This window comes from Hyperoodon ampullatus (genome assembly GCF_949752795.1).
Source record: "Hyperoodon ampullatus genome assembly, chromosome: 10".
In the NCBI taxonomy this organism is placed as follows: Eukaryota; Metazoa; Chordata; class Mammalia; order Artiodactyla; family Ziphiidae; genus Hyperoodon; species Hyperoodon ampullatus.
Window position 1 is genome coordinate 50,035,979 of NC_136923.1, and position 24,363 is coordinate 50,060,341.

Consider the following 24,363-nt stretch of genomic DNA (forward strand, 5'->3'; position numbering starts at 1 on the left):
TTTTAAATTAGGAAACTTCAGAAGCTGCATTTACTCTTTCAGGTCACCAACATGCCACTGCTTCAGACATCCAGTTTATAAACAGAAGCACTGGCTAACCTAAGACCAACTGGAAGCCCGGAGAGACACAGGCCCTTTTCTTCTCGGTCCTTCTACCTCCCACTCCATTATTAGCACACGGGGCGCCCTCTCATCCCTTAGAATTCTGGGTCTGTCACAATGAAGCAAGTTGTTTACTTCACCAATCCTTTATCATCTATCTATAAAATGGAGATAGTGTACCTATCTTATAATGGGGAAGGAACACATATATAAAAAGCATGAGCACAGTGTTGGCACACAGATAGGCACTCAAAGATAGCTTCATTCCTGAGCCTCACACCCTTGGGTTCCCTATTCACATCCCAACAGCCTACCCCCAGACGAAAAAGTAATAAAACTAGGAGAAATTTTTAATATAGAAAGATTCTTCCTTCTAATAACTGACAATCCAATTGTTTGTATATACATTATTTATTTCATTATAAATTTATTAGTAATTTATATTTTATATTGTGACTATCACATGCCAACTTCTACTATAAGCTCATAGACAGAAAGCAGCCAGAGAGACAAAGATAAGATAAGAAGTGAGAGGAAAAATCAGTTTTAAAGCAGTAAAAGCAAGTGTCAGAAGGAGTTAGAGTGTTAATTATTCCCATCCGAAACTAAACCCCACCTTCCCTGCATGTCCAAATCCTACCTATTACTGAAGACTTGGGTTAGTTGCCACCTGCATTTTAAGCCTTTAACCCCCTTCCATAAAATCTAGCACGTTCACTGCCTGACCTGCACACCTTTCACAAAGATAAAAAATATGTTTATCTTCATGGCCTTTAAACATAGGAATCAAATATTAAACTTCTAACTTAGGCTTTTCTTCTTATTTAATGTTTTGGTCTGCCTGCCCTAAGACATTAAAATCTTAGGCAATTTAATTTGAGAACTATTATACATAATTAAAAGAAGAAATTAATATTTCCATTTTTGTAAGTAAAACCGATTTCTTATATTCACACCAAACATTTTTAAGACATCATCAGTAATATTAAGCCAGTTACATGCAGAAGACACTTTAAATAAAAATAATTAAGCTAGCTTTAGTAACAAGAAAGGACAAATAACAAACACATACATGAGGATTCGCTTAATTTTAAGCAACCAAACATCTTTTTTCTCTCTTTTCTAAAATATCACAATGAGAAGTATGATAAAGTTTTAAATGTGTAGGTCAATACAGTCATAAATATTTTCATTCTGGTTATACCTTAGAATGCTATTCTAGAAGGGATTTGTTTATGAAAGTTGCTTGTTCAGCAACAATTACATAGCGGTTCTTAACCTCTTAGGATCACAGACTCCTTTGAGAATCTGATGATAAAAATGCCTGTGGGCATTTCACATTTCATACATATACTCAAATCCTTGCCTGAGATTTTAAGGCTTCACGCCCCATCCCCCACGCCTATTCACATACCAAGCTAAGAACCCCTGCAATAGGAGGCAGCTGGGAGACTTATCAACATTGAAAAAAGTTCAAATTTAGGAATGATTCACAGTAACTAATACTCTACTGGTTGCAATTTGCTCTTGTAGCTAACAAATTTGGGAGTGATGGTAAAACAAAAAAAGTAATTTTCAGAGGAGATGAAACAATGACTTGGATCATCCCTCAATGAAAACCCTGCTGACTTAGTTTTTTTAAAAAAAGAGAGAAAGGAAGAAGGGAACAGGGAAGGAGAGGCGGGGTGGAGGGCAGTGGAAGGAATGAGAGGGGTAGAGGGACAAATCTGAGGGACAGAAGAACAAACCCACTGGAAGAAAACACATTCATCTACTCAGGCTTTCCTGGTCAGGAGCATTCATGAGATGAGTGTGAGGCTGTAACTACAACACAAATGGCTGGACTCCAAGCACATACTTGGTCCACTACAGGCAGAAGAGACACTCTCTGACCTTTAGGTTCAAACAAGACAAACACTCCTGCTTGGCAAACGATTAGTCAGTGTTTTACTTTGAGACTGCATATTTCAGCAACTGATCACAACATGCAGGGCAGGCAATCCTGGCCTACCAGCCACTTCTGAATCTGTCCCCATTTCCGATCAAAGGAATGATAAGAGTGCTACAAATGCAAAAGTTTCATAAACTAAAGCATCCAACATACTGCATTCTATGAAAAGTCTTAAATTAATCACATACACACAATAATCACAAATTAATCACATTTGCCCTGAACAGCAATGATTGTTAATTCAAAGTTGTTACACATTCAAAATACAGAACATACTAAGCTAAATATGCTCAATAACAGAGATATATGGTCCTCTGTAGTTTAGAGAACTATAAATAAAACTTATACTTAATAACTGTATCCTTATAATTTTAGGAGTATAAAAGACAATACATTGTCACATTTTCATTTCAAGCCAAGAATTGCATTCATATTTGAAGCTATGAGGTTAAAAAATTTAGCAATATATTAACTGCTTTTGGTTTTGTTTTTGAGCTGTGACAATATGGACTCTATGCAGATCTCTTTAACACATTAACAGAAGATCCACCACCAACCTCAAAATAAAGTGTTTAATACTGCCCTGCAGGTTTTCCACTCCCCTTCGTACTAATACAACATCAGAAATATTTTTTACGGGAATTTTCGGAGCTAGGTCAATGTCAGAAGGAAAGAGTAAAAAAGAGTATTTGCTTCATTTTAAAGCAACCCAATTTCTGTATGCCTACTTAGAAAAAAAATATTTTTGCTTTTCTTTCCGATAATTAAAACATATTGAAATGTATTAACTATAGAAAAGCATAAGAACATAAAACCAATCATAATTCCACCATAGATAAACCAAAGTACTGGTAGTAATCACTTCTTTCCAGTAGTTTTTGACCTATATACAGATACTAGTTTTTGTAACACAAAACTGGAGTGCCACCTTACAGTTGTGCTTTTATTTTTTTCATTTTCGCCACCTGTCTTACAGTTGTGCTTTTATTTTTTTCATTTTCTTAGATGAATATTTTCTTCTATTATTAAATATGCTTACAAACTGTAAGGTTGTATGATTTCACAGTTTTACTATGTAGATATCATAACATAATTAATCAAAATTCTAGGACATTTAGAACCATAGGAAATAACTTTGTCATCGCTAAGCCTACTTTAGCTGTTACAAGCACTTATTACACAATAACTTATAATGAGTAAGAGCTATGTATGTGTTTGCTGTTGTGATTTAAAACAAATATTGCATTTAACTTGCTGACATAAATGGCTTGTTAAAATATATACATCAGGTTATTCTATTCCCAGTGTTTCAGAAGAAACCAGATTTACTTCAGATGGAAACTAGCCAAGTATTGATATTTTTGAGACCAACACTAAATCAGGGTTATACACCCAAATTACCTCTTTTTGTTGCCGTTCCAGTTCTCTCATGCGGATATCTCTTGCTTCTGCTCGGGCAGCCCGTTTTGCTGCCAGTCTTGCCTCTGCCTGAAAAGTAATAAAAAGATTCCACTTTATTTAAAAACTACCACCATCAGCACCACACCTGTAAATCAGCTTGGAGGACAAGGAGCCAATGGGACATTACTTCCCAAAGAGGGCGGGGGGCAAGATGTTGTCCACCAGCAGCCTGACTGACTTTCCATCAACATCCCGTCCGTACTCACTTCTTTTTCTAGTCCCAGAGTCTCTCCTGAAATCTGGGCCTTTACCGTCAACTGCTTGCCTTGATTACACATTCAAAGCATTTCACACAATTCATTATATGTTTCTACACACTTGCTTTTTCCAGAATTTTCTTCCCCATCAATTCAATCATACAGATTAGAAACTGCAGGGCCAGCCTCTATTTCACTTTGGACCTTGCCAGTATTCCCTCTCTAAGTCCTGTCAATTCTCGACCACTGAGTTTCCCTCCAACCCATCTCAGGTTTCTTTATGCTCACTGTTCCTGCTCGTTTCAGGAACTCTTCCTCTCTCTCTCTCTTTCCATTGAGATATAACTCACACACCATCAAATCCACAACTTAAAAACATACAATTCAGTGGGTTTTCAAGTACATTCACAAAGTTGCACAATTATCACTACTATCTAACTCCAGGATACTTTCATCACCCCAAAAGGAAAACCTGTACCCATCAGTCGTCACTCCCCATTACCCAACCCCAGATCCTAGCAACCACTAATCTACTTTCTGTCTCTATGAATCTGCCTCTTCTGGACGTAGCATATAAATGAAATCATACAATAGGAACTCTTTATCTCTTGCTTGGATACTGCAACCGTCTCCAAATCCATCTACCCAACTCCAGATTCTGCCCTTCAATTCATCCTCTATGTGGTTACATGATTGCCAGTCTGCCTTTGTTTCTGATCATGTCAATCATTCTGTTGTGTAAAATACTCCAGTGGCTCCCCATTACTCATGGTTAAAGCAAAAATTCCATAGACTAGCACAAAGAGAAGACAGGAGACGAAAAGCAAAATCAGAGATTAAGGTTTCTCCCAGTCATCTCTCCACCTTATTTCCCATTACGTGCCCCACCTGCGCCAGCCGCATCCACCTCCCTCCACTCCTGGACTCTATCTACTGTGCTGGGAGGTTAAGCCTCTCTTCACAGACTGCTGGCAGGAGGTATTCTCCCTTCTCTCTTCTTCAGCTACCGTGCTACCTTCTGTGAAGGGTTCCCCCAGTCCCTCTTTCACAGGGTAATACCCTATGGACATGTGCCTACTGTGGCTTATTACACTGTATTAAATGTACTACATGGTATTATATGGTATTAAAATTACATACTTCTGTCACCCCACAAATTTCATGCCTCAGTGCCTCCTAAATAAACAAGAGATTTTCAGGTCATGGGCCAAAAAGTATCGAGGAAATGAGCCAACGAAACAGCTTGATGTACCACATGAAACAAAAAAATCTTCTCTCTGGTTTCTCTTACGGTGGTTTCCTCGGTTCTTGGCCACATCCCAACTCTGATTCAGATCCCCTCTCTTCTGATAATGACAGTAGTTGCTTCTTCTCATGCTATTATATTTGTGCCTAAGTCTCACACTAGGAAGAGACTCAGCCAATGTTTAAAGTGGTCTACTGTATGTAAGCAATTATACTGAGCACTGAAAATACAGAGTTAAGACATGCCACCTCTGCCCTGAAGATGTTCACAAACTAGCCAAGGGAGACAAACACAATGTTTAAAGGGAAGGAAGCATGCAGGGAGGAGCAGTTAGTGTTGCCTGGCAAGGTCACAGCAGGCTTCTAAGAAGAGGAGACAGTTTAATGGTTACTACTTATTCAACTACCCCAATTTTGGCGATTTCCTACTCTGTTTAACTGACCTTTAAGTAGCAAAAACGCTGCAAAGTGAACTGCAATCTGCCAACCGCAAGCTCTCACACTGTCATCACCAGAGCAATTAGTGTTCTCACATGAATTTTACATTGGCCTCTATCATTAAAAAACCTACATTCCCCACCTTCTTTACCCCCCTATGAATGGTCATCATTTTCTTACCAGAGTTTGTATTTTATAGAAAAAGACTTCAAGGCTAAGCTATGCTTCAGCAGATAACAAATACATTTAAAAATTACAAAGTATCATTTTTCTGGGAAAAATTTTCAAATCTCTCTCTTTTTTTAATTTAAGAAAGCCACAGCAATGTGTAGGAATTTTCATTTACATTCATATTAGCTTTGCACTTGTAGCTTCCCTTAGAAATTTATTGAGAATGCCAATTTCATCCTCCTGAGATCTGTGGCCAATTCTGCACAATCTATTCTAAAATGGGACTTCTCTCACCAAACCTAAATTATAGGTAATTGAAATCTATTCTCTAATACAACTTCTTGCACAACAAAAGGACCTACTGTATAGCACAAGGAACTCTACTCAATACTCTGTAATAACCTATATGGGAAAAGAATCTGAAAAAGAATGGATATATGTATAATATATGTATAACTGAATCACTTAGCTGTACACTTGAAACTAACACAACACTGTAAATCAACTATACTCCAAAATAAAAAATTAAATTTAAAAATTAAAAAAAAAAGAAGGGACCTAACTGCTGTATAACGGAAAGAACATGGGGTTCAGAGCCAGAAAAACATCCTTCTCTTTGTTATTTAGCCAACTTTCTGCAAAACTCAGATATTACCTCCCTTGGAGTTGGTATTAAATAAGGCAAGCTTTAAAAAGGTAAAGAGGATTTAAAATTACTTTATCTGTTTTTTTTCTGTACATTGCTTCCACATGCCTGACAGAAGGAGTAGCACGGAGCTAACGGTGATTCCAACCTGGTAAGACAAGACGTGCACTCTATTCTTATACTGACATATTTTGAAATAGTCAAACTATAGGTACACAAAGCATACTTCTAAGTACCAACACTAGCACTTTCCCCTCAGAACACTATTGCGTAAAAGAGCTACTGCAAATTCGTTTTAACCCACCCTGACAGATATAAAATAAAAAAGATAAAGAACTAAAGGACCACGAGGATTTAACTGAGTTCAAAACAAAGTTGGTTAAAAAAAAATAAACATAGAATCACCACTGGATCCAATAATTCCACTTCTGGGTACATACAACAAAGAATTGAAAGAAGAGACCCAAACAGGTATTTGTACACCAATGGTCACAGCAGCATTATCCGTAATAGCCAAAAGGTGGAAACAACCCAAATGTCCATCAGCAGATGAATGGATAAACAAAATGTGTTATGTACACACAATGGAATATTATATAGCCTTTAAAAGGCTACATAATAATAATAATTTAATAGCAAATTTTGACACATGCTACAACATGGATGAATTCTGAAGACTTTTTTTTTAAATTAAATTTTATTGGAGGACTTCCCTGGTGGCGCAGTGGTTAAGAGTCTGTCTGCCAATACAGGGGACACAGATTCGAGCCCTGGTCCAGGAAGATCCCACATGCCACAGAGCAACTAAGCTCGTGCACCACAACTACTAAGCCTGGGCTCTAGAGCTTGCGAGCCACAACTACTGAGCCTGCATGCCACAACTACTGAAGCCCACATGCCTAGAGCCCGTGCTCAGCCACAAGAGAAGCCCACCGCAATGAGAAGCCCGTGCACCACAATGAAGAGTAGCCCCCGCTCGCCACAACTAGAGAAAGCCCGCGCACAGCAACGAAGACCCAATGCAGCCATAAATAAACAAACAAACAAACAAATAAATAAATAAATAAAATATATGAGGAAGTTGAGTCTTAAAAAAAAGTTTTATTGGAGTATAGTTGTTTTACAATGTTGTTGAAGACATTATTAAGTGAAATAAGCCAGACACAAAAGGACAAATATTAAATGATTCTGCTTATCTCAAGGATCTAAAATAGTCAAATACCATGGAGATAGAAAGTAGAACAGTGGTTTCCAGGGGCTGGGGGGGACAATGGAATGGGGAGTTATTATTTAATGGGTACAGAGTTTCAGTAAGGATGATGAAAAAGTTCTGAAGATGGATAGCTGTGATGACTGCACAGCAATCTAAATGTACTTAGTGCTACTGAACTGTATACTTAAAGATGATTAAAATGATAAATTTTAAAAAATGATAAATTTTATGTTATGTTTATTTTACCTCAAAAAAAAAAGGTTAGTTAACTTAAAAGTTAGCATAAGACATGAATGAAATCAGAAGTATTCAGGAGCCTCAATCATTTAAGTATTTGTATGGTCTTTAGGCTGACATGACACAAACTTTTAAATAAAGTTAATAGGAAAATTCAGGAACTGGAAATTCAGGTTCAGAAGTTACCTGTGAAATCTAGTAAGCACTGGACCAGGTTTCTAAACATTATTCTGATCATTATGCTTTCAAATATTAGGCACATAAAAGCTGATTAAAGAAAATATGTAATTGGATAGGTATAGGAATTTATTCTTCCTAGAGCAGTGAAAATGGAAACACAAAAAATAAAGATATGTTTGGATAGAATTAAATATATTTCTCACTAAATGCTTGGGGCAAGTGGAAAAACAAAATGACAGCAAAAACCATGGGCCTTGATCACCCCTGGAATAAACGCTTTAGATTGTGTTAAATCATAAACCTTCTAAATTTGTTGAATGTTCACTTTATCACTCAACTAATAACTAGGAACCATACAATGGAAAAGATGAGGACTAAACATGTACTATGGTTTGAGTGCTTCTACATTAGGGTCTTTTCCTCTACCATCAGAATTTTGTATTATGTTGTTTGGGGATGTAAAAAAAGAAAAATACATGAGATGCAATAAAAAGACAAATACGGCTGACCCTTGAACAACATGGGTTTGAATTGTATGGGTCCACTTATACACGGATTTTTTTCAATAGTAAGTACTACAGAACTACATTATCCACAGATTGGAGGAACCCCAGATACGAAGGGCCAACTGTAAGTTACAGGGGGATTTTTGACTGCAGGGAGAGTCAGCACCCCTAACCTCCTCATTGTTCAAGGGTCAACTGTAACTCCATTTTAGAATGGGCAAAGGATCTGAATAGACATTTCTCTAAAGAAGATATACAAGTAGCCAATTAGCGCACAAAAAGATGCTCAACATCATTGGTCATTAGGGAAATGCAAATCAAAACCACACTGAGATACCATTTCACACCCACGAGGATGGCTATAACAAAAAAATTTTTAATGGAAAATAACTAGCGTTGGCAAGGATGTGGAGGTCAGAACACATTGCTGGTGGAGATGTTAAACGGTGTAGCTGCTACTGAAAATGGTTTAGCAGTTCCTCAAAATATTAAACACAGACCATAAGACCTGGCATCCACCTCTAGATATGTACCTAAGGGAAACAAACACATGTGTTCACACAAAAACTTGTACATTAAGTATTCATAGCAGTATTATTCATAATAGCCCCCCCAAATGGAAACAACCCAAATGTTCATCAACAGGTGAATGGATAAACAAAATGTGGTATCATCCATAGAATGGAATATTATTCAGCCATAAAAAGGAAGTACTGATATAGGTTACAACATGGATGAACCCTAAGAACATTATGCTAAGTGAAGGAAGCCAGACACAAAAGTTCACATATTGTATAATTCCACTTACATGAAATGTCCAGAATAGGAAAATCCAAAGACAGAATGTAGATTCCTGATTGCCAGGGGCTGGAGTAAGGGGGAGATGGAGAGTGACTGCTAATTGGTATGGGGTTCCTTTCTGTGCTGATGAGATGTCTCTAATTTGTAATTAGGAAGTGGCAGTTGTTGTGCATCCTTCTGAATACACTAAACACCACTAAAAACTGTATACTTTAAAATGGTGAATTTTACGGTATGTGAATTATATCACAATTAAAAAATTTTAAATAAATGACACAGTGAATAAAAAATATAACGCTGAATTAAATAAATAGTAAAATATGTAAAACTCCAACACATAAAACTCAGTATATAAAATGGGAGAAAGGGAATCTTATGATCCAGTAAGTCTGGAAAATGCCAGGTTAAATTTTTTAAAATCTTTAATAATACACATTATGAATTGCCAAAAAAAAGGTAAAATAAAAAAGCATTTCTCAGACTTAACTAACCACATTACTAAATAAGCCCTAAGTAATTCTTCAAGGGTCATGCTCCAAGGAACACATTTGGGAAATAATGATTAAGCTCTGGCAATATATCAGGACCCAATTCAAACTGTACTAATTCTGTTGGGGGGGGGACCTTACCCTTGCTCTTAATATTTATAAAATTAAACATCATTTGAACACTTAGCAAAGCTAGGTGCTTACTTTCCTTTAATCCACAAAGTAACCCCTTGAGGTACAGAAGGATTAAGTAATTTGCCTAATATCTCCTGGCCAGCAAGTATTGGAACTGAGATCCACATCCTTAGAATCTGACTCCAGTTAATGCTCTTAAACTATGTTGCCACAACTTATATCTTTATACCCCAAGTGTAAGAACATATCCTTAGGCAAATAATAAAAGTTTACTTTGGACGAATTAACCTGTGATTTTTCAATTTAGCATAGATTCTCTCTTTTCTGTGAAACTGTACCATTCTGGTTCCCTTTTTTCTTTGACCAGGACTTTACCCCAAATGTAGTTAATCTTCTCCTTTTGCTCCACACAGCCTTTCCTCTCATCTGTTTACTCCACATTTTCAACTATCAGCCAACGAGAATGATTCAAATCTAGCATCTCAAGCTCTGACCAGAATCAAAGCCTACATTTCTAACTGTCTAGTGGATCTCTTGTCATACACTAAGAGTGAATAAAAGCAACCTCATCTTCCCTCAGTGAACACGCTTTTGCTTCCTTATTTTTCAATCTCCAGAAATGGAACCCTTGTTGAAAACTCAGTCTCAGGGACTCCTGCTTCCTAACTAAACCTTCTTTACAATATGCCTTAAATGAAACCTTTAATATCCATTCCTACAGACTCCCCCTCTTCCAAGCAGGCCCTTACACTTTCACCTAGGATACTTTATTTCCTAATTCTAACTTCACTTTCTCCATCCCAACTCTCCTCCTATCCATGTTATTTCCACATTACACACTGTTAAATTAATCTGCACCAAGGAACAAGTGGTTGACTAGCCATAATATACTTTATGATGCCCAATACCCCAAAGCATCCTTACACTTTCAGAATTTTAAATTTGGATTCTGTTACTGCTTAGGTCAAATAAACACAGAACAGGCTAAAATAAACAAAATCAGCCCAAATCAGTTTCCAAATCAGAAACTCAGCTAAGGCCAATCCTATTTTAACTATCTGTCCTGTGGGTCTACAAGTAAAGCAGGATCTATCCTATCCACTGGACAGTGCCCTTTGTTTCCTTGGAATAACACCCACATGTCAAATTTCATTTGGAACTATTCTGGGGGTGCTGAATATTCTGGGGGGAAACAAAGTTATATCCACTTAAAAAAAAATAGTTTGAATCCATCATCCTAAGAGTCAAAGGCAAGAGAGTTCATTATAAAGTTACATAGCAATATAAATATAAAATATATGTATATACACATAAAACACAAATGTAAAGTTATATAATAATATACATATAAAACATACATGGATGTGTCTATATATAAAGAGACACACACCCTCTGTGCTATGATGTTAACTCCACCCTCCCTAGGGACACCTTGCCTCAACTATCTGATCTCTCTCCTCTGTCTGCACTCTCTTCCTCTACTGGTTTGTTCTTCTCATCATAAGTAGGTTCAAGTCTCTCTTATCTTTAAACAAACAAACAAACAAACAAACAAACAGTCCCATCCTGGTTCAGTTCTGCCTCATCTTCTCTTTACAGCCAACTTTTCTAGCACCTCCCTCCTCACTCCCCACTCCCTTCAAATGACTGCTTTCTGGCTTCTGCCCAAATCATTTCAGTGAAATTGCTCATGCCAAAGTCACTTATGACCTCTGACTACCAAACCCAATAGAATTTTTCTCTTCTTATCTCACTTGTCCTTTCTGGCTTCCTATATCACTGCCATGTAACTTCTTCTGAAAACTCTCCTCTCTTGGCTTTCTGCAATACTAGTCTCTCCTGGATTTCCTCTTGACTGTCTGACCTCTCTTCCTCAGAATCCTTCATGGGCTCATTTTTCTCTGCTAGCTCCTTAAACTCTAATATAGCCAAAGCTTCCAGGTTTCATCTCACTCTCTTCACTCTATGTTCCCTCCCTGGGTGATACTGAGAGTCTGCAAAAGCTTTGTGTCCAACCCAGACTTTTCTCTTACAGTCCTGATCCAACTGGCTATTAAACACTGGGGCTGTCCCACCGGAACCTCGGATTTGCTATATCACAAATGGAATGTATAATCTTTCCCTTAAAGTTCCTCTTCGTCTTTATGTCCCCATCAGCTGTCCCATTACCCAGAACTGAAATGAAGGATCCCCGTAAGGCTCCTTCCTCCCTCGTTTATATCCCCCGTCCATACCCAGTCACTAAATCTCAGCTATAGTTCCCATCAAGATTCTCTCTCTCTACTATTTTTTCAGTCCAAACTTCCCTCTCCATTCCCACTATCACTGCCTTAATTCAGGCTCTCATCAACTGTCACCAAGATGACAACAAAGCTTCCTAACTAGTTTTCTCCTTACCAGTCACTCTTTACATGGTGGCTAAATCTGAAGAAGGTTTCACCCTTCAAGGGCTCCCCCACAGCTGCCGAAATCACACGTGAACTCCTTAGCACACAAATCCCTTCCTGATCGGCCCCTCTGGTCTCTCCAGCATCATCTCCCATTCCCCCCACCCTCTCTCCAGCCAAACTGAGCTGTTATTCTGGCAGCTTCCCACATGTTCTAGTTGTTTCACACCCCTGTGCCTGAGAACACTTAGAAAGTGACACACACAAACCCACAAAACAATACTGTTTATAGTGATATGTATTAGAACTTTTAGAACAGGAACAGGAAGGATACCTCATGATTTTATTATAGTGGTTCCCTGTTGGGGTGGGGGAAGGGGAAATAGGCCTGGGGGTAAAATAAAGGGCCCTAAACTTGGTTTATAATGTCTTCTCCCTTCCTTCTGATGTTTATAAGAAATGGTCTGCAATAACTGTCCCAAAATGTTAGCATCATTTAATGTAGACTCATGGGTACTGACATTATTATCAAAACATTTCTGCATTTAACATTTTTCAAAAAGAATAGAACATAACACACACTCAAATGCCTTTAAAAGAAGGGAAACCTCTAGCTTTTAAACTTTTGTCCTGCTGTGATCATGTGACAGTTTTAAAGGGAGGCAAATTAAAATTTCATTTGACAGAAATGCACTGAACTGAGCCAAACATGGAACTGCAGCCTGCGTGTACATCCATAATATAAAATCCATGCAACTGGCATAAGAAAGAAAAATAAGGTATAATTTGGACCTTTACAGACTACACTTTAATATCAAGAAATTTGAAATACAAAATTCTAGAAAGTGAAACAAACAAGGCAAATGACTAATTCAGGTAGCTAAAGACTCAAGGCTTTACTGTGTTTAATTTTGTTTATTCTTCCGTGACACTCATGCCAAAAGAACACTGGAAGACAAATTAAGAGACATAATATTTATTGTGTTGCTATGGTTTCCAAATTAACAAATAAAAATCATTACTCAATTTCCTAGCAACTTCCCTTTAGTAGAAAATCTTAGGTACCATTTTTCTTAATTAGATATACTTTTTTACGATTATTCTTTTTTTTTGAAAGAGATGCATTTCTTTTTTATTTATTTATTTATTATTATTATTTTTTTTTGTGGTACGCGGGCCTCTCACTGTTGTGGCCTCTCCCGTTGCGGAGCACAGGCTCCGGACGCGCAGGCTCAGCGGCCATGGCTCACGGGCCCAGCCGCTCCGCGGCATGTGGGATCCTCCTGGAGCAGGGCACGAACCCGCGTCCCCTGCATCGGCAGGCGGACTCTCAACCACTGCGCCACCAGGGAAGCCCAGGGGGATAATTTTTAAAGAAAACTTTTAACTGGATAGAAATGGAAAGAAAAACATTCATTTTTCATAACCCTGAAAAATTAACTCACATTTCATAATCTTTTATAAATTTTTGTTTACCACCATTGAGTGCATTAAAGGCATTTGAAAGGCATTTTAATTAAATAAGAGTAATTCTGCCTCCTGTGGAGTTAATTTTTCAGACAAATCCAGTTTGCAAAGAACAACCGGAACCAAACACAAAAGGGTGATCAAAAAAGTGCCAAAATTAAGAAAGACTTAAGACATGGCCTTGAAATCAGAGTTCTTTAGGGCTCAGCCTGAGGAGTGATTATCCTCAACTCTACACTTTCTCCCTAGACAATCTCATCCACAACTCATGATTTCAATTACTTTCTACATGCGCACAAGTCTCAAATATGTACGTATAGCCCAGACTTCTCCTTTGACCTCTTGATCCAAATCCCCAAACTGCTTCTTCAAAATCTCCACTTAGATGCCTCACAGACACGTTAAATACCACACGTCCTAACATAAATTCATGGTCTTCCCTCTCCAAACCTCCTCCCCGCACTAACGTTGCCTACCACCCCCCAGGATGCACAACCCCAAACCTCCCCTCTCTGCTACCCAAGCACTGCCACTCACTGAGCACCTCCTCCCACCTCTGCACTCCAACCGCCTCTCCCCATCCCTACTGTCATCACTCTAGGCCAGGCCACCAATGCCTCTGCAAGTCTCATGACTCATCTCTCCACAACCACTAACGTCTCCTTGTGATATCATCTCCAACCCACAGGAAAGTCATCCTCTGAAGGGACGAATCTGATCACGTCATACCCGTACACAAAACCCTTCAATGTTTTCTCCTTTGCTCTTAGGACACAGACCAAAATCTTGTATCTGGGTTCTCACCCTCAGCCCTACTGACATTTGCTGTGGGGACTGTCCTGTGCACTGTAGCATTTTTAGCAACATCCCTGGCCTCTCCCGACACACGCCACTAGCACACCCCTCCCCCTGTTGTGGCAGGCAAAAATATCTTCATACACTGCTAACTGCCCCCAGCTGAACAAAATCACTCTCAGTTGAGAACCACCGGCCTGTGTGACCTGGCTCCTGCTTACCTCTCTGGCTACTCTCCTCCTTGCTGTACGTGTCAGAGTTAACAGTGATATCATGGGAGGCACAATATTAAGAGTGTAGGAGCCGAAGTGCACATTTCAGCCCAACCCTTTTCTAGCTATGTGGCCTTGTGCCAGTTACCTCACTTCTCCATGCCTTGGATTCATCACGGATAAAATGAGAATAGTAGACCACCCCACAGAGTTAACAAGAGGATTAAATCTGTTTAAAGAACTTAGAATAGTGCCTGGTACATAATAAGAGCTCAGCAAATGTTAGCTGTTGCTGTTGTTACTCCTTGAATTCTCCACACTCTTTCAGCCTCAAAGCTTGTCACACATTCTTCCCTCTGACTGTAAAGCTCCTCCCCGCATCTGACAACTGCTTCCCCTAAATCACTGCATTCCTCCTTCAAAACTCAATTGAAGGGCACTTCCTCAGAGAAGCCTTCCCAAAGCCCCCAAAATGTCAAGTCCCCCGTCACACACTGTTTAATGAAATCATTTACTGTTCACTCAAAGCACTTAGTACAGTTGTAAATAAATATATTATTATATTTGCTCAATTCTAATAATGCCACTGGTTGTGATATACACTGACAATCACAGCTTTCAAGACAGAAACTACAATATTAAATGTAGAGACTAAATTTGAAGAAAAAAAAGAAGCTGCAAATCAAAGAACAGGTCCATTATGTAATGACTTTTTAGGGTCAATTTTCCCCTCTAGGACCTAAGCTCCAAAAAGGGAAATGACCGTGTTAGACCTGTCCACTCCCTGTCCTCCTTACCTAACACAGCACCTACAGAGAGCAAATGCTCAAGAAACACTTACTAAGTGAATGACATTCAAAATTCACGGTTAAAAAAGAAACCCACTTTATTCTTATTCTTTTTTTTTTTTTTTTGCGATACGCGGGCCTCTCACTGTTGTGGCCTTTCCCGTTGCGGAGCACAGGCTCCGGACGCGCAGGCTCAGCGGCCATGGCCCACGGGCCTAGCCGCTCCGCGGCATGTGGGATTCTCCCGGACCGGGGCACGAACCCGTGTCCCCTGCATCAGCAGGTGGACTCTCAACCACTGTGCCACCAGGGAAGCCCTCTTACTCTTTTTTTAAAATCATTTTCTTTAAGTGTTTAATTTTTTTCTTTATTTTTTTGGCTGCGTTGGGTCTTAGTTGCGGCACGCGGTATCTTCATAGAGTTATGCGGGATCTTTTCCCTGTGGTGCGCGGGCTTCTCTCTAGTTGTGGCGTTCAGGTTTCCTCTCTCTAGCTGTGGCACACAGGCTCCAGGGCGCGTGGGCTCTGTAGTTTGTGGCATGCAGGCTCTCTAGTTGAGGCGTGTGGGCTTAGTTGCACCACGGCATGTGGGATCTTAGTTCCTCCACCAGGGATCGAACCCACGACCCCTGCATTGGAAGGCGGATTCCTTACCACTGGACCACCGGGGAAGCCCCCAAAACTACTCTATTCTTAAATGAAAGATGGTATTACCCATAATTATTATTGATTATGGTAATTCTTTGCATTTTAAAAAACTGCTATCCTTGCCAAAAGTTTTTTATCCTTAGTTCGACATGGCCTAAAAATGAATAAATTACTCAAATAAAATAGCTAAATAACTATGAGAAAATCATTAGCTCTATCAAGTTATTATGATTATTATTCCATAAAACAATAACACTGGACAGTATCTTTTAAACTAAGCACAGTTCTTCCCTTTGTATCCTTCTCAGGCTGCTAATCTATAATCAAAACCACAAACTTTTGGTTCTCACTACTCATCATTCCAGATGCCCGGAATCTACCTCTTTAAGCAGCAAAATAATAAAATCCAACCAAGGGTCCATCAATAGATAAATGGATAAACAAAATATAATATATACATACAATGGTACATCAATCAGCTATAAAAGAAGGAATTAAGTTATTTACAAGGAAAAAAAAGAGGAATGAAGTTCTGACACATGCTACAACACGGATGAATCTTGAAGACATTATGCTAAGTGAAAAAAGCCAGACACAAAAAGGACAAATATTGTATAATTCCAGTTATATGAAGTATCTAGAATTAGACAAATTCATAGGGACATAAAGTAGAATAGAGGTTACCAGGGGCTAAAAGAGGGGGCAATGGAGTTACTACTTAACGGTTACAGAATTTCTGTCTGGGGTGATGAAAGATTTTTGAAATAGACAGTGGTGCTGGTTATAAAACATTGTTAATGTAATTAATGCCAATGAGTTGTAGACTTAAAAATGGCAAATTTTCTTATATATATTTTAACCACAAATTAAAAGTGAATCATGTAAAAACCATTGAATGGTATGCTTCAAATGAGTGAACTATATGTTATGTGAATTATATCTCAGTAAAGTTATTTAAAAAATGAAATCCAAGTTCTAGCAGCTACAAATGTTAAACAGCCATAGTTTCTTTTCTTCCTTATTATTACAAGTAGGTTTGCCCACCAAATATGTATACATGTAAATTCTGCTCAACGTAAAAGTCTCCAAACATTCCACTTACTAGACTCTAACTCCTATAGAAGATGATTGGTTTCTATGCCTGTCATTGATTCTTTAGATTCAAGAGAGTTGTGCATTATGAGTATGAATTTTCTTTGGGTCCTAAATCTCCAAAAAGATCACAGAATTTTAGAACTGGAAGGGCTTTCAGATCATCAGGTTCAAAAATAAGCAACATTCTGATGACTTCCATTTGATGAGATGTGCAGAAAACATGTTTTCTTTATAATTTCAGCTCTACAATAAGGAAAGGAGGAATATTCCAGGCTTCAGTGAGGCCATAGTAAGACTGCTTGCAAACCCTCCAAGAGGCTTCTACTTCTCATAGGAACACTCTTCATAACACTCACCAAACTGACCGTGGTAAGGCGGCATAACTGGCTTTCATCCATCCCTATCTTTCTCCTTTTGCGAGGCTAGCTGCCTAAGGGTCTCCATTTGATACACTCTGTGCTTTCGGGTAATTTTCACTGAAAGTCAACTCTCCAACTGCATTTCCCCCAAACCTGTGGAACAATCAAAGTCAAACAAGCGAGAAAGGTAAGCATCCAGATTGGCCTTCTGATACCCTAGAGAACCTGCTGCTGACCTCCTCCAACACCTGCTCTTATGAGGTCTTCAGAGAGCTGTGACACACATGCTCACCCAGCAAAGCAGCAACATGCCTATGCCTATCACAGACACGGCGGGACTTCTAGATCCATCCACATTCCTGCCTTCATGGAGCAATCTTCAAACATTTCAACATCTTTTAAAAATGCAAACAGGTTTTACAAGATAAGAAGAATTCTGGAGATGGATGGTGATGATGGTTGCACAACAATGTGACTGTACTTAAGTCCACAGAACTGTACACTTAAAAATGGCTAAAGTGGTAAATTTTATGAGTATTTTACAACAATTTTTAAAGTGCACTCGGTTCCACATTTTAGCATGCAAATTATCCAGTTTGCAGAACATATTCATGCCTTTTGTTTCTTTTGCTCTTCATTCCCTCTAGTTGCCTGATTTGGGGCCAACTGAGAAGCATGGATACTTCAGCAGACAGTAAGCAGGAGGAAAAAGAGGCTATTTTTCTTTATTTATGGTATACCCTGTCTACCTCAAAAAACAATTTGAAGTGAGGAAAAGACTTCTGTTAATTAAATTAAATTAATTAATTAATTTAATTAAACTGTTAGATTTAACTTTAAAAAAAGAAAGATTAAGCTATTTGTCCTTTTTAATTGTTATGGGGGTTCTGTTAGTTTTTATTCCTAACTTAAGGTAATTGTGTGTGTGTGTGTGTGTGTGTGTGTGTGTGTGAGAAAGGGATGATCCTATCAGAGAAAATAACGATTAGGGACTATCTGTGAATGCCAACCATCTAATGAATGAATGCACAATTAAGAACTGGCTATGAAAACTTGAAAGAGGAAAAAATCACAAGGAATATATGAAAGAATTATTAAGATTGCTAAACCTATTTCCTCTAAAGTTTTATTGCACCACAAATTAGGCACTCATCCTGCAAATAAAGTCTTTTTTTTTTAACATCTTTATTGGAGTATAATTGCTTTACAATGGTGTGTTAGTTTCTGCTTTATAACAAAGTGAATCAGCTATACGTATACATATATCCCCATGTCCCCTCCTTCTTGCATCTCCCTCCCACCCTCCCTATCCCACCCCTCTAGGTGGTCACAAAGCACGAGCTGATCTCCCTGTGCTATGCGGCTGCTTCCCACTAGCTATCTATCAAATAAAGTCTTGAATCTTAAAAGTAAAAACTAGCCCTTTCATGTTTCAGGTTAAGCTAAGCCTTCTGACCAGGTTATTAAAGTTGGAATATTCATATTCAGAGTTCTGAAGACAGAAATAAAAACTAGAAATACTGGCCTCTTAAAACCTTTTCTAATAATAAAAATAATTATTTTAACTTTAAATATTATAATAAATGGATTAAACTTAGTTATTTCATAGCAAAATAATAATGTACAGGGAGAAAAATAACCTGTAAGTAAAAAAAAACCTGACCATCCAGGATGGGATCTTCTGAGTACTTTGGTTCATGGTTCCCATGATTGGCCATCAAAATCCCCTAGGAAGGAGTATATATATGTGTGTGTGTGTGTGTGTGTGTGTGTGTGTGTATTTAAATACAGATTTATAAGCTCAACCTCATAGATTCAGATTTAGCAAGTATGGGGTAACACCTGGGAATCTGTACATTGAAAAAGCAACCTGGGAGATTCAGATGATCAACCACGTTTTAGAACACCTATCTTAATAAATACATTTTTTATAAAAGAAGAATATTTTACTTCTATTCTTACTTTCTATTTCACCTTATTAATAAGCAACAAAATAGCCTACTGGAAGCCTAACACTATGGTAAAGTTTACATGCACTATTTGCTTTAATTGTCACAGCAGCCCTATAATACAGGAGGTCCATAGTATTCCCATTTTACAGATGAGGAAACTGAAGTCCAGAGTAGTTACTTAACAAGATTACTCAACCAGCAACTAGTACAGCCAGAATTCAAAGCCATGCTTATAACTCTCCAAAAGTCCAGCTCTTCTGGAAGTAGTATGATACAGAAAAATAAACAATGGCTTTAAAAGCTGAATTTGAGTCCCAGTTCTGATACCTTCCAGATACTAATCTCTCAGCTTCATCTGTTTCCTCATCTGTAAATAAGGCTAATAACAATGCCTATCCTACCTAACCCATAAGGTTATTGTGAGAATCAAGATGTGAAAGTGCTTTTAAAATCATGAAAAGCTACAGAAAAACAAAATATTAATGGAGGAGATGGAGAAGACTGAAAACAGCCCAGCACAGTGAGACTATGTGTTTGAATCCAAGCTCAGCTATTTCTTAGCTATGTGACCTTAGGGAAGTTACTTATCTTTTCTATGCAATGATTTCTTCATCTGTAAAATGGAGACTATAATAGAACCCATTTCAGAATTTTGTGGAGAGTAAATAAACTAATTCATTTAAAATGCTTAGAATAGTATTTGTCACATAGTAAGCACTCAAGTGTTGGATGCTAGAATGCTACCCAATTTTGTAAATGAAGCATCACATACAAAAAAAGAGTTCAAGTACCCAGTGACAGTACAAAAAGAGCCTAAAACATACTGGCATTTTCTCCCCTTATAGAAATCTGGGTATGTAAATCCCTCCAATTTTGGAAGCAAACATTTTGAGTAGTTTCAATTTTCAACTAAAACTACGTGGCTTCCAAAATATTTCATTCGGGTAAATATTTAAGACCATTGTAAAGTGTCATCCACTACTTCATTTTAAAATATCTTTTACCTTTTTATCTAAAAATATCTCACTGATTTTTTAAAAGTAATTTTGTTAAAGTATTATCACAGTTTTGTCATCAGTTTTTAGATAACTTTCCTCTGCTTCAAATATCCTCCTACAAAATTTGACTTCTAATTCAAAAGCTGAGTAGCTTATAAAAGGAAAAAGGTAACAGTGAGCTGGATCCAAAAAAAGACTGTGTAATATGTCAAAAGGAAACAGCACTAGTCCTAAATGAGTTATTTACTAAGAATAACAAAGAGGAAGTGATGAGGGAATAATTCTCACCCAAAGAATACAATTTTAAAATGCTCTAAACAATTCTTGTACCAGTTAGTATATGGTCAGGTCTGCAGCTGCAGATAAGAGGCTGAAACAAAGTTGGCTCCTCACTAAGAAATCACAGCTGGGAGTTATCTTAAATTTTCAATATGCAGCAGGAAATGCTGCCAGAGATTCGATAGGTGACACACCTTTCCTTTTTTCTCAGTTGTCAACAAACCAAAACAAAAATGCTCCAGAAGCTCTATTACTAGCTAAAAGTTAGACATAAAAATTCCACTGCAATTATCCAAAAAACAGCTAAGACACTGAATCTGAGCAGACATCAAATAAGGATTATTTCTGTTAACATTTATACAGTGCTTCCTGGAATATATTAACTGTAGAGCCCAATGATCATTTTTGTAATATAGTTATCATATCTTCAACATTCTAATTACCTTAAGTTTCAATAATGAAGATTAATTATAAACTTCAAAACACCAGGACAAATACCTGGAAGTCAACTAATCCACAAAAATAAAATGAAAAATTAATTTAAAAGGAGTTGAATAAATATCCAAGTAAAGAGACAGTAACTGTGTTTTACTCTAATACAGTATTTTAGAGGGCATATTTAACATCTTATTTATAGTAAACATTCTGAAACTTGCTTAATGAATGAATGTCTGTATATACCTCCAAACCCCACCCGGAATTTTTATAACATTCTCATCTGTACAACTCAGTGTTGAGAGGGGTCTTCCAGACATACCTCTCTGGCAATGCTACTCAAAGCTTCATCTTCTGCAGAAAATCGGTCTTTCACAGGTGTCCTTTTCCTTCCAGAACCAGGAGTCCCCATCTTGTCTTCTTAATAGTCTTTTAACTGTGAAAAGTGACTCCACTGTTTTCAGCCTTGAAATAAAAAGAAACAATAATTTAGGATGCTTCTCTTTATGCATTTTTAATGCTCATTTACACTTTTAACAAAGAGAAATAATATTTATATTTATATATTTATGTATAAATTAAATAAATTAGTCACCAAACACTTTGTCCTCCACTATCAATTTATTTCAATAAATTTTAGAATATTTAAATTTATACTAATTACTAAACCTCCTAACTCTTTTTACCATGCTAAACACAGAATGTATTACCATATTAGCCTCAGAAAACTGCAAAGAGCAGTAGTTCTACTTAACAGGTTAAAGTTACCACAGCTATTTCTAAAATCTATTTCCATTCGAAAGTCAAAAACATTTCAGAAAAGTCATTCAGCCTAAAACTTTGAGAGCACATATTCAAGAAATCTTAATACAGAGCCTTAAAGCTACAAGGGTAAGTTGGCTTTTAGTGTAATTCAAGAAATAATTCCACTTAAACCATTACCACATCAAAAAAACCACAAAAAACAAAAAACAAATGAAGGTTTATTATTCTGCAATTAGCAATAACCAACACCCTTTATGCAACAAATTCTGAGTGCCTGCTATTGCCAGGTAGGTACTATGGGAGGTGCCAAAGATACTCTGATGAACAAAACAGCAATGACACAGGCCAACAACTAAGAATATATCTATGGGTCTATTTTTATTGTTATTATTATAAGATAGATGTATTTTTACAAAAGAGAGAAGAAAAATTCATCTGCCAGGATTAAATAACAAGGATGATAAGGACCATCTAAGCTTTCTAACACATGGTATATGAAATTAAAAATACTCCTGAGAGGGGCTTCCCTGGTGGCGCTAGTGGTTGAGAATCTGTCTGCCGATGCAAGGGACACGGGTTCGTGCCCCGGTCTGGGAAGATCCCACATGCCGCGGCTAGGCCTGTGAGCCATGGCTGCTGAGCCTGCGCGTCCAGAGCCTGTGCTCTGCAACGGGAGAGGCCCACGTACCGCAAAAAAAAAAAAAAAAAAAAAAAGAAAATACTCCTGAGAATGCATCCCAATTTATATGACCTCCTTCTCTCCTATACACATTCTTGAGAAGTACTGCTCATTTAGTGAAATATCCATTAACTTAATTTTTTTCCCTAGCTTTATCAAAATAGGCTGGTGAAATTTCATTACACAGTGAGTCACAAAGAAAATCTCAAGTAAGTTTATCCTAATAGTATGACCTATATGAAAAGTACAAGTGACTTTAATGTATTGGAATTTACTTGATTCAAGCAAAATAAAACAGAACCACTTCATCAATCCATTCTTCCAAAAAAGTTCTCTCCAATGAAAATTCAGGCCATTCCCATCTTAGCTGACACCATTTTTATTCCCACATAGCTGACTTGTATATTTGTCAATCAGAATGAAGACTGAAGACAGTTTATTATTCTGCCATAGAAAATATATCTGATACAAGAAAAGGATTCATTTAAATGGAAATTGAAGAAAAAAAAGAATGTATATGTGAAAGCAGCAGTGGATAACTTCTAGCCACAAATCAAGACAATTTCTGGAAAGCATAGAGGAGTTTTTTCAGAAGTCTCCCATCATCCTCATCTTCAGCATCATTTTAAAAATCATTCACTTATTTAATAGTAATGCTCTACAAATATTAGTCACCCACTGAGAAAAAAGCAGCATGCAACACAAAGTTCCTTTTCAGACTTTTTTCAGGACTTTTTTCAGAATTTTCAGGAGTGACAATTTAGCTGATGCACTGTGGTATCATCTAGTATTTGTCCTTCAGCCAACTTTCCAAGGACTCACTAAAAGACATTTCACAGAAGCAGGCATTTCACAAAAACAGCCATTTTCTAATTCCAGACACACAAAAATAATTACAGAAGAAAGATTTGGCTGGAAGTGTAGCAAAAGCTTAACAGTAGTTTTGTTATGAGGACGAGATTATGGACGCATTATTTTCTTCTTGATTCTTTAAAATTTCAACAGCATTTTAAAGAAAAAGGGAAAAAGAGATGCATTTAAAAATAAAAACATTCATATCAAAGAATAAACTGGCCCCAAAGTGGATCACACCCAAATTAGGCTCAATATACTACACAGCTGAGACATGCAATCTGAAGCCACTGCTGGTGGTGCTCTTTTGAATGTAGGATTTCTTTCTCCTCTTTCCCTGTAATCCAATTTCCATCTTTCTCAACTAACACTGTCTTAGACATTAGAGCTGCCAGGATATTCCTAGCACGCAGATTTATATAAAGAATTATCTTTTCTTAAAAACGCCTAAAAACAAAACTGTTTCAACAAGCTCCAGGCTAACCCACCCTGAGAGAAAGATGCCAGTGAAAGGGACAGAGGCACAGGCTAATGAGCAGGAAATGGGAACTTCCCATCTGTCTTCCTTATCCTCCGTGTCCTATCTACAAGGGTACCCAGGTGTTTACGTGCATGACTGGCCAGGTCCTGTCACCTTTTTCATTTGCACGTGAGGCAGATCGACCATTACCTATTTCAAAAAACAATCTAGTACTTTTGAAAAAAATTATATTATTTGTATTCTGTAAGCAGACACACTTACTAATATCAGAAAAATCTAGTTTTCAGCTCCTATGCAACTATCTTCTAACAACTCCAGAACATTCTACACCAATGATGGGGGAAACCTTAAAAGAAATAAGATTTCTGGCACAGTCGATAGAAAACTACTTTTCAACAAAA

At 37.6% G+C, this 24,363-nt stretch overlaps 1 protein-coding gene across 8 annotated transcripts in view; it reads right to left on the reverse strand.

Annotated features, from left to right (window-relative positions):
• The window catches only part of LRRFIP2 (LRR binding FLII interacting protein 2), a 97,403-nt gene extending 75,763 nt beyond the window's left edge, over positions 1-21,640 (reverse strand). For 4 of the 8 annotated variants that reach the window (XM_079712929.1, XM_079712928.1, XM_079712927.1 and 1 more), the window contains exons 1-3: positions 21,508-21,640; positions 3,455-3,541; positions 2,114-2,164 (exon numbers count right to left, since the gene is read on the reverse strand). In XM_079712929.1, coding sequence (XP_079569055.1) covers positions 2,114-2,164; positions 3,455-3,541; positions 21,508-21,597 — 228 coding nt within the window. In that variant the 5' untranslated portion in view covers positions 21,598-21,640. The remainder of the gene's footprint in view (positions 1-2,113; positions 2,165-3,454; positions 3,542-21,507) is intronic. The other 4 variants (XM_079712933.1, XM_079712932.1, XM_079712931.1 and 1 more) reach the window with 1 other exon arrangement.
• Between the last annotated feature and the right edge of the window lie 2,723 nt (positions 21,641-24,363).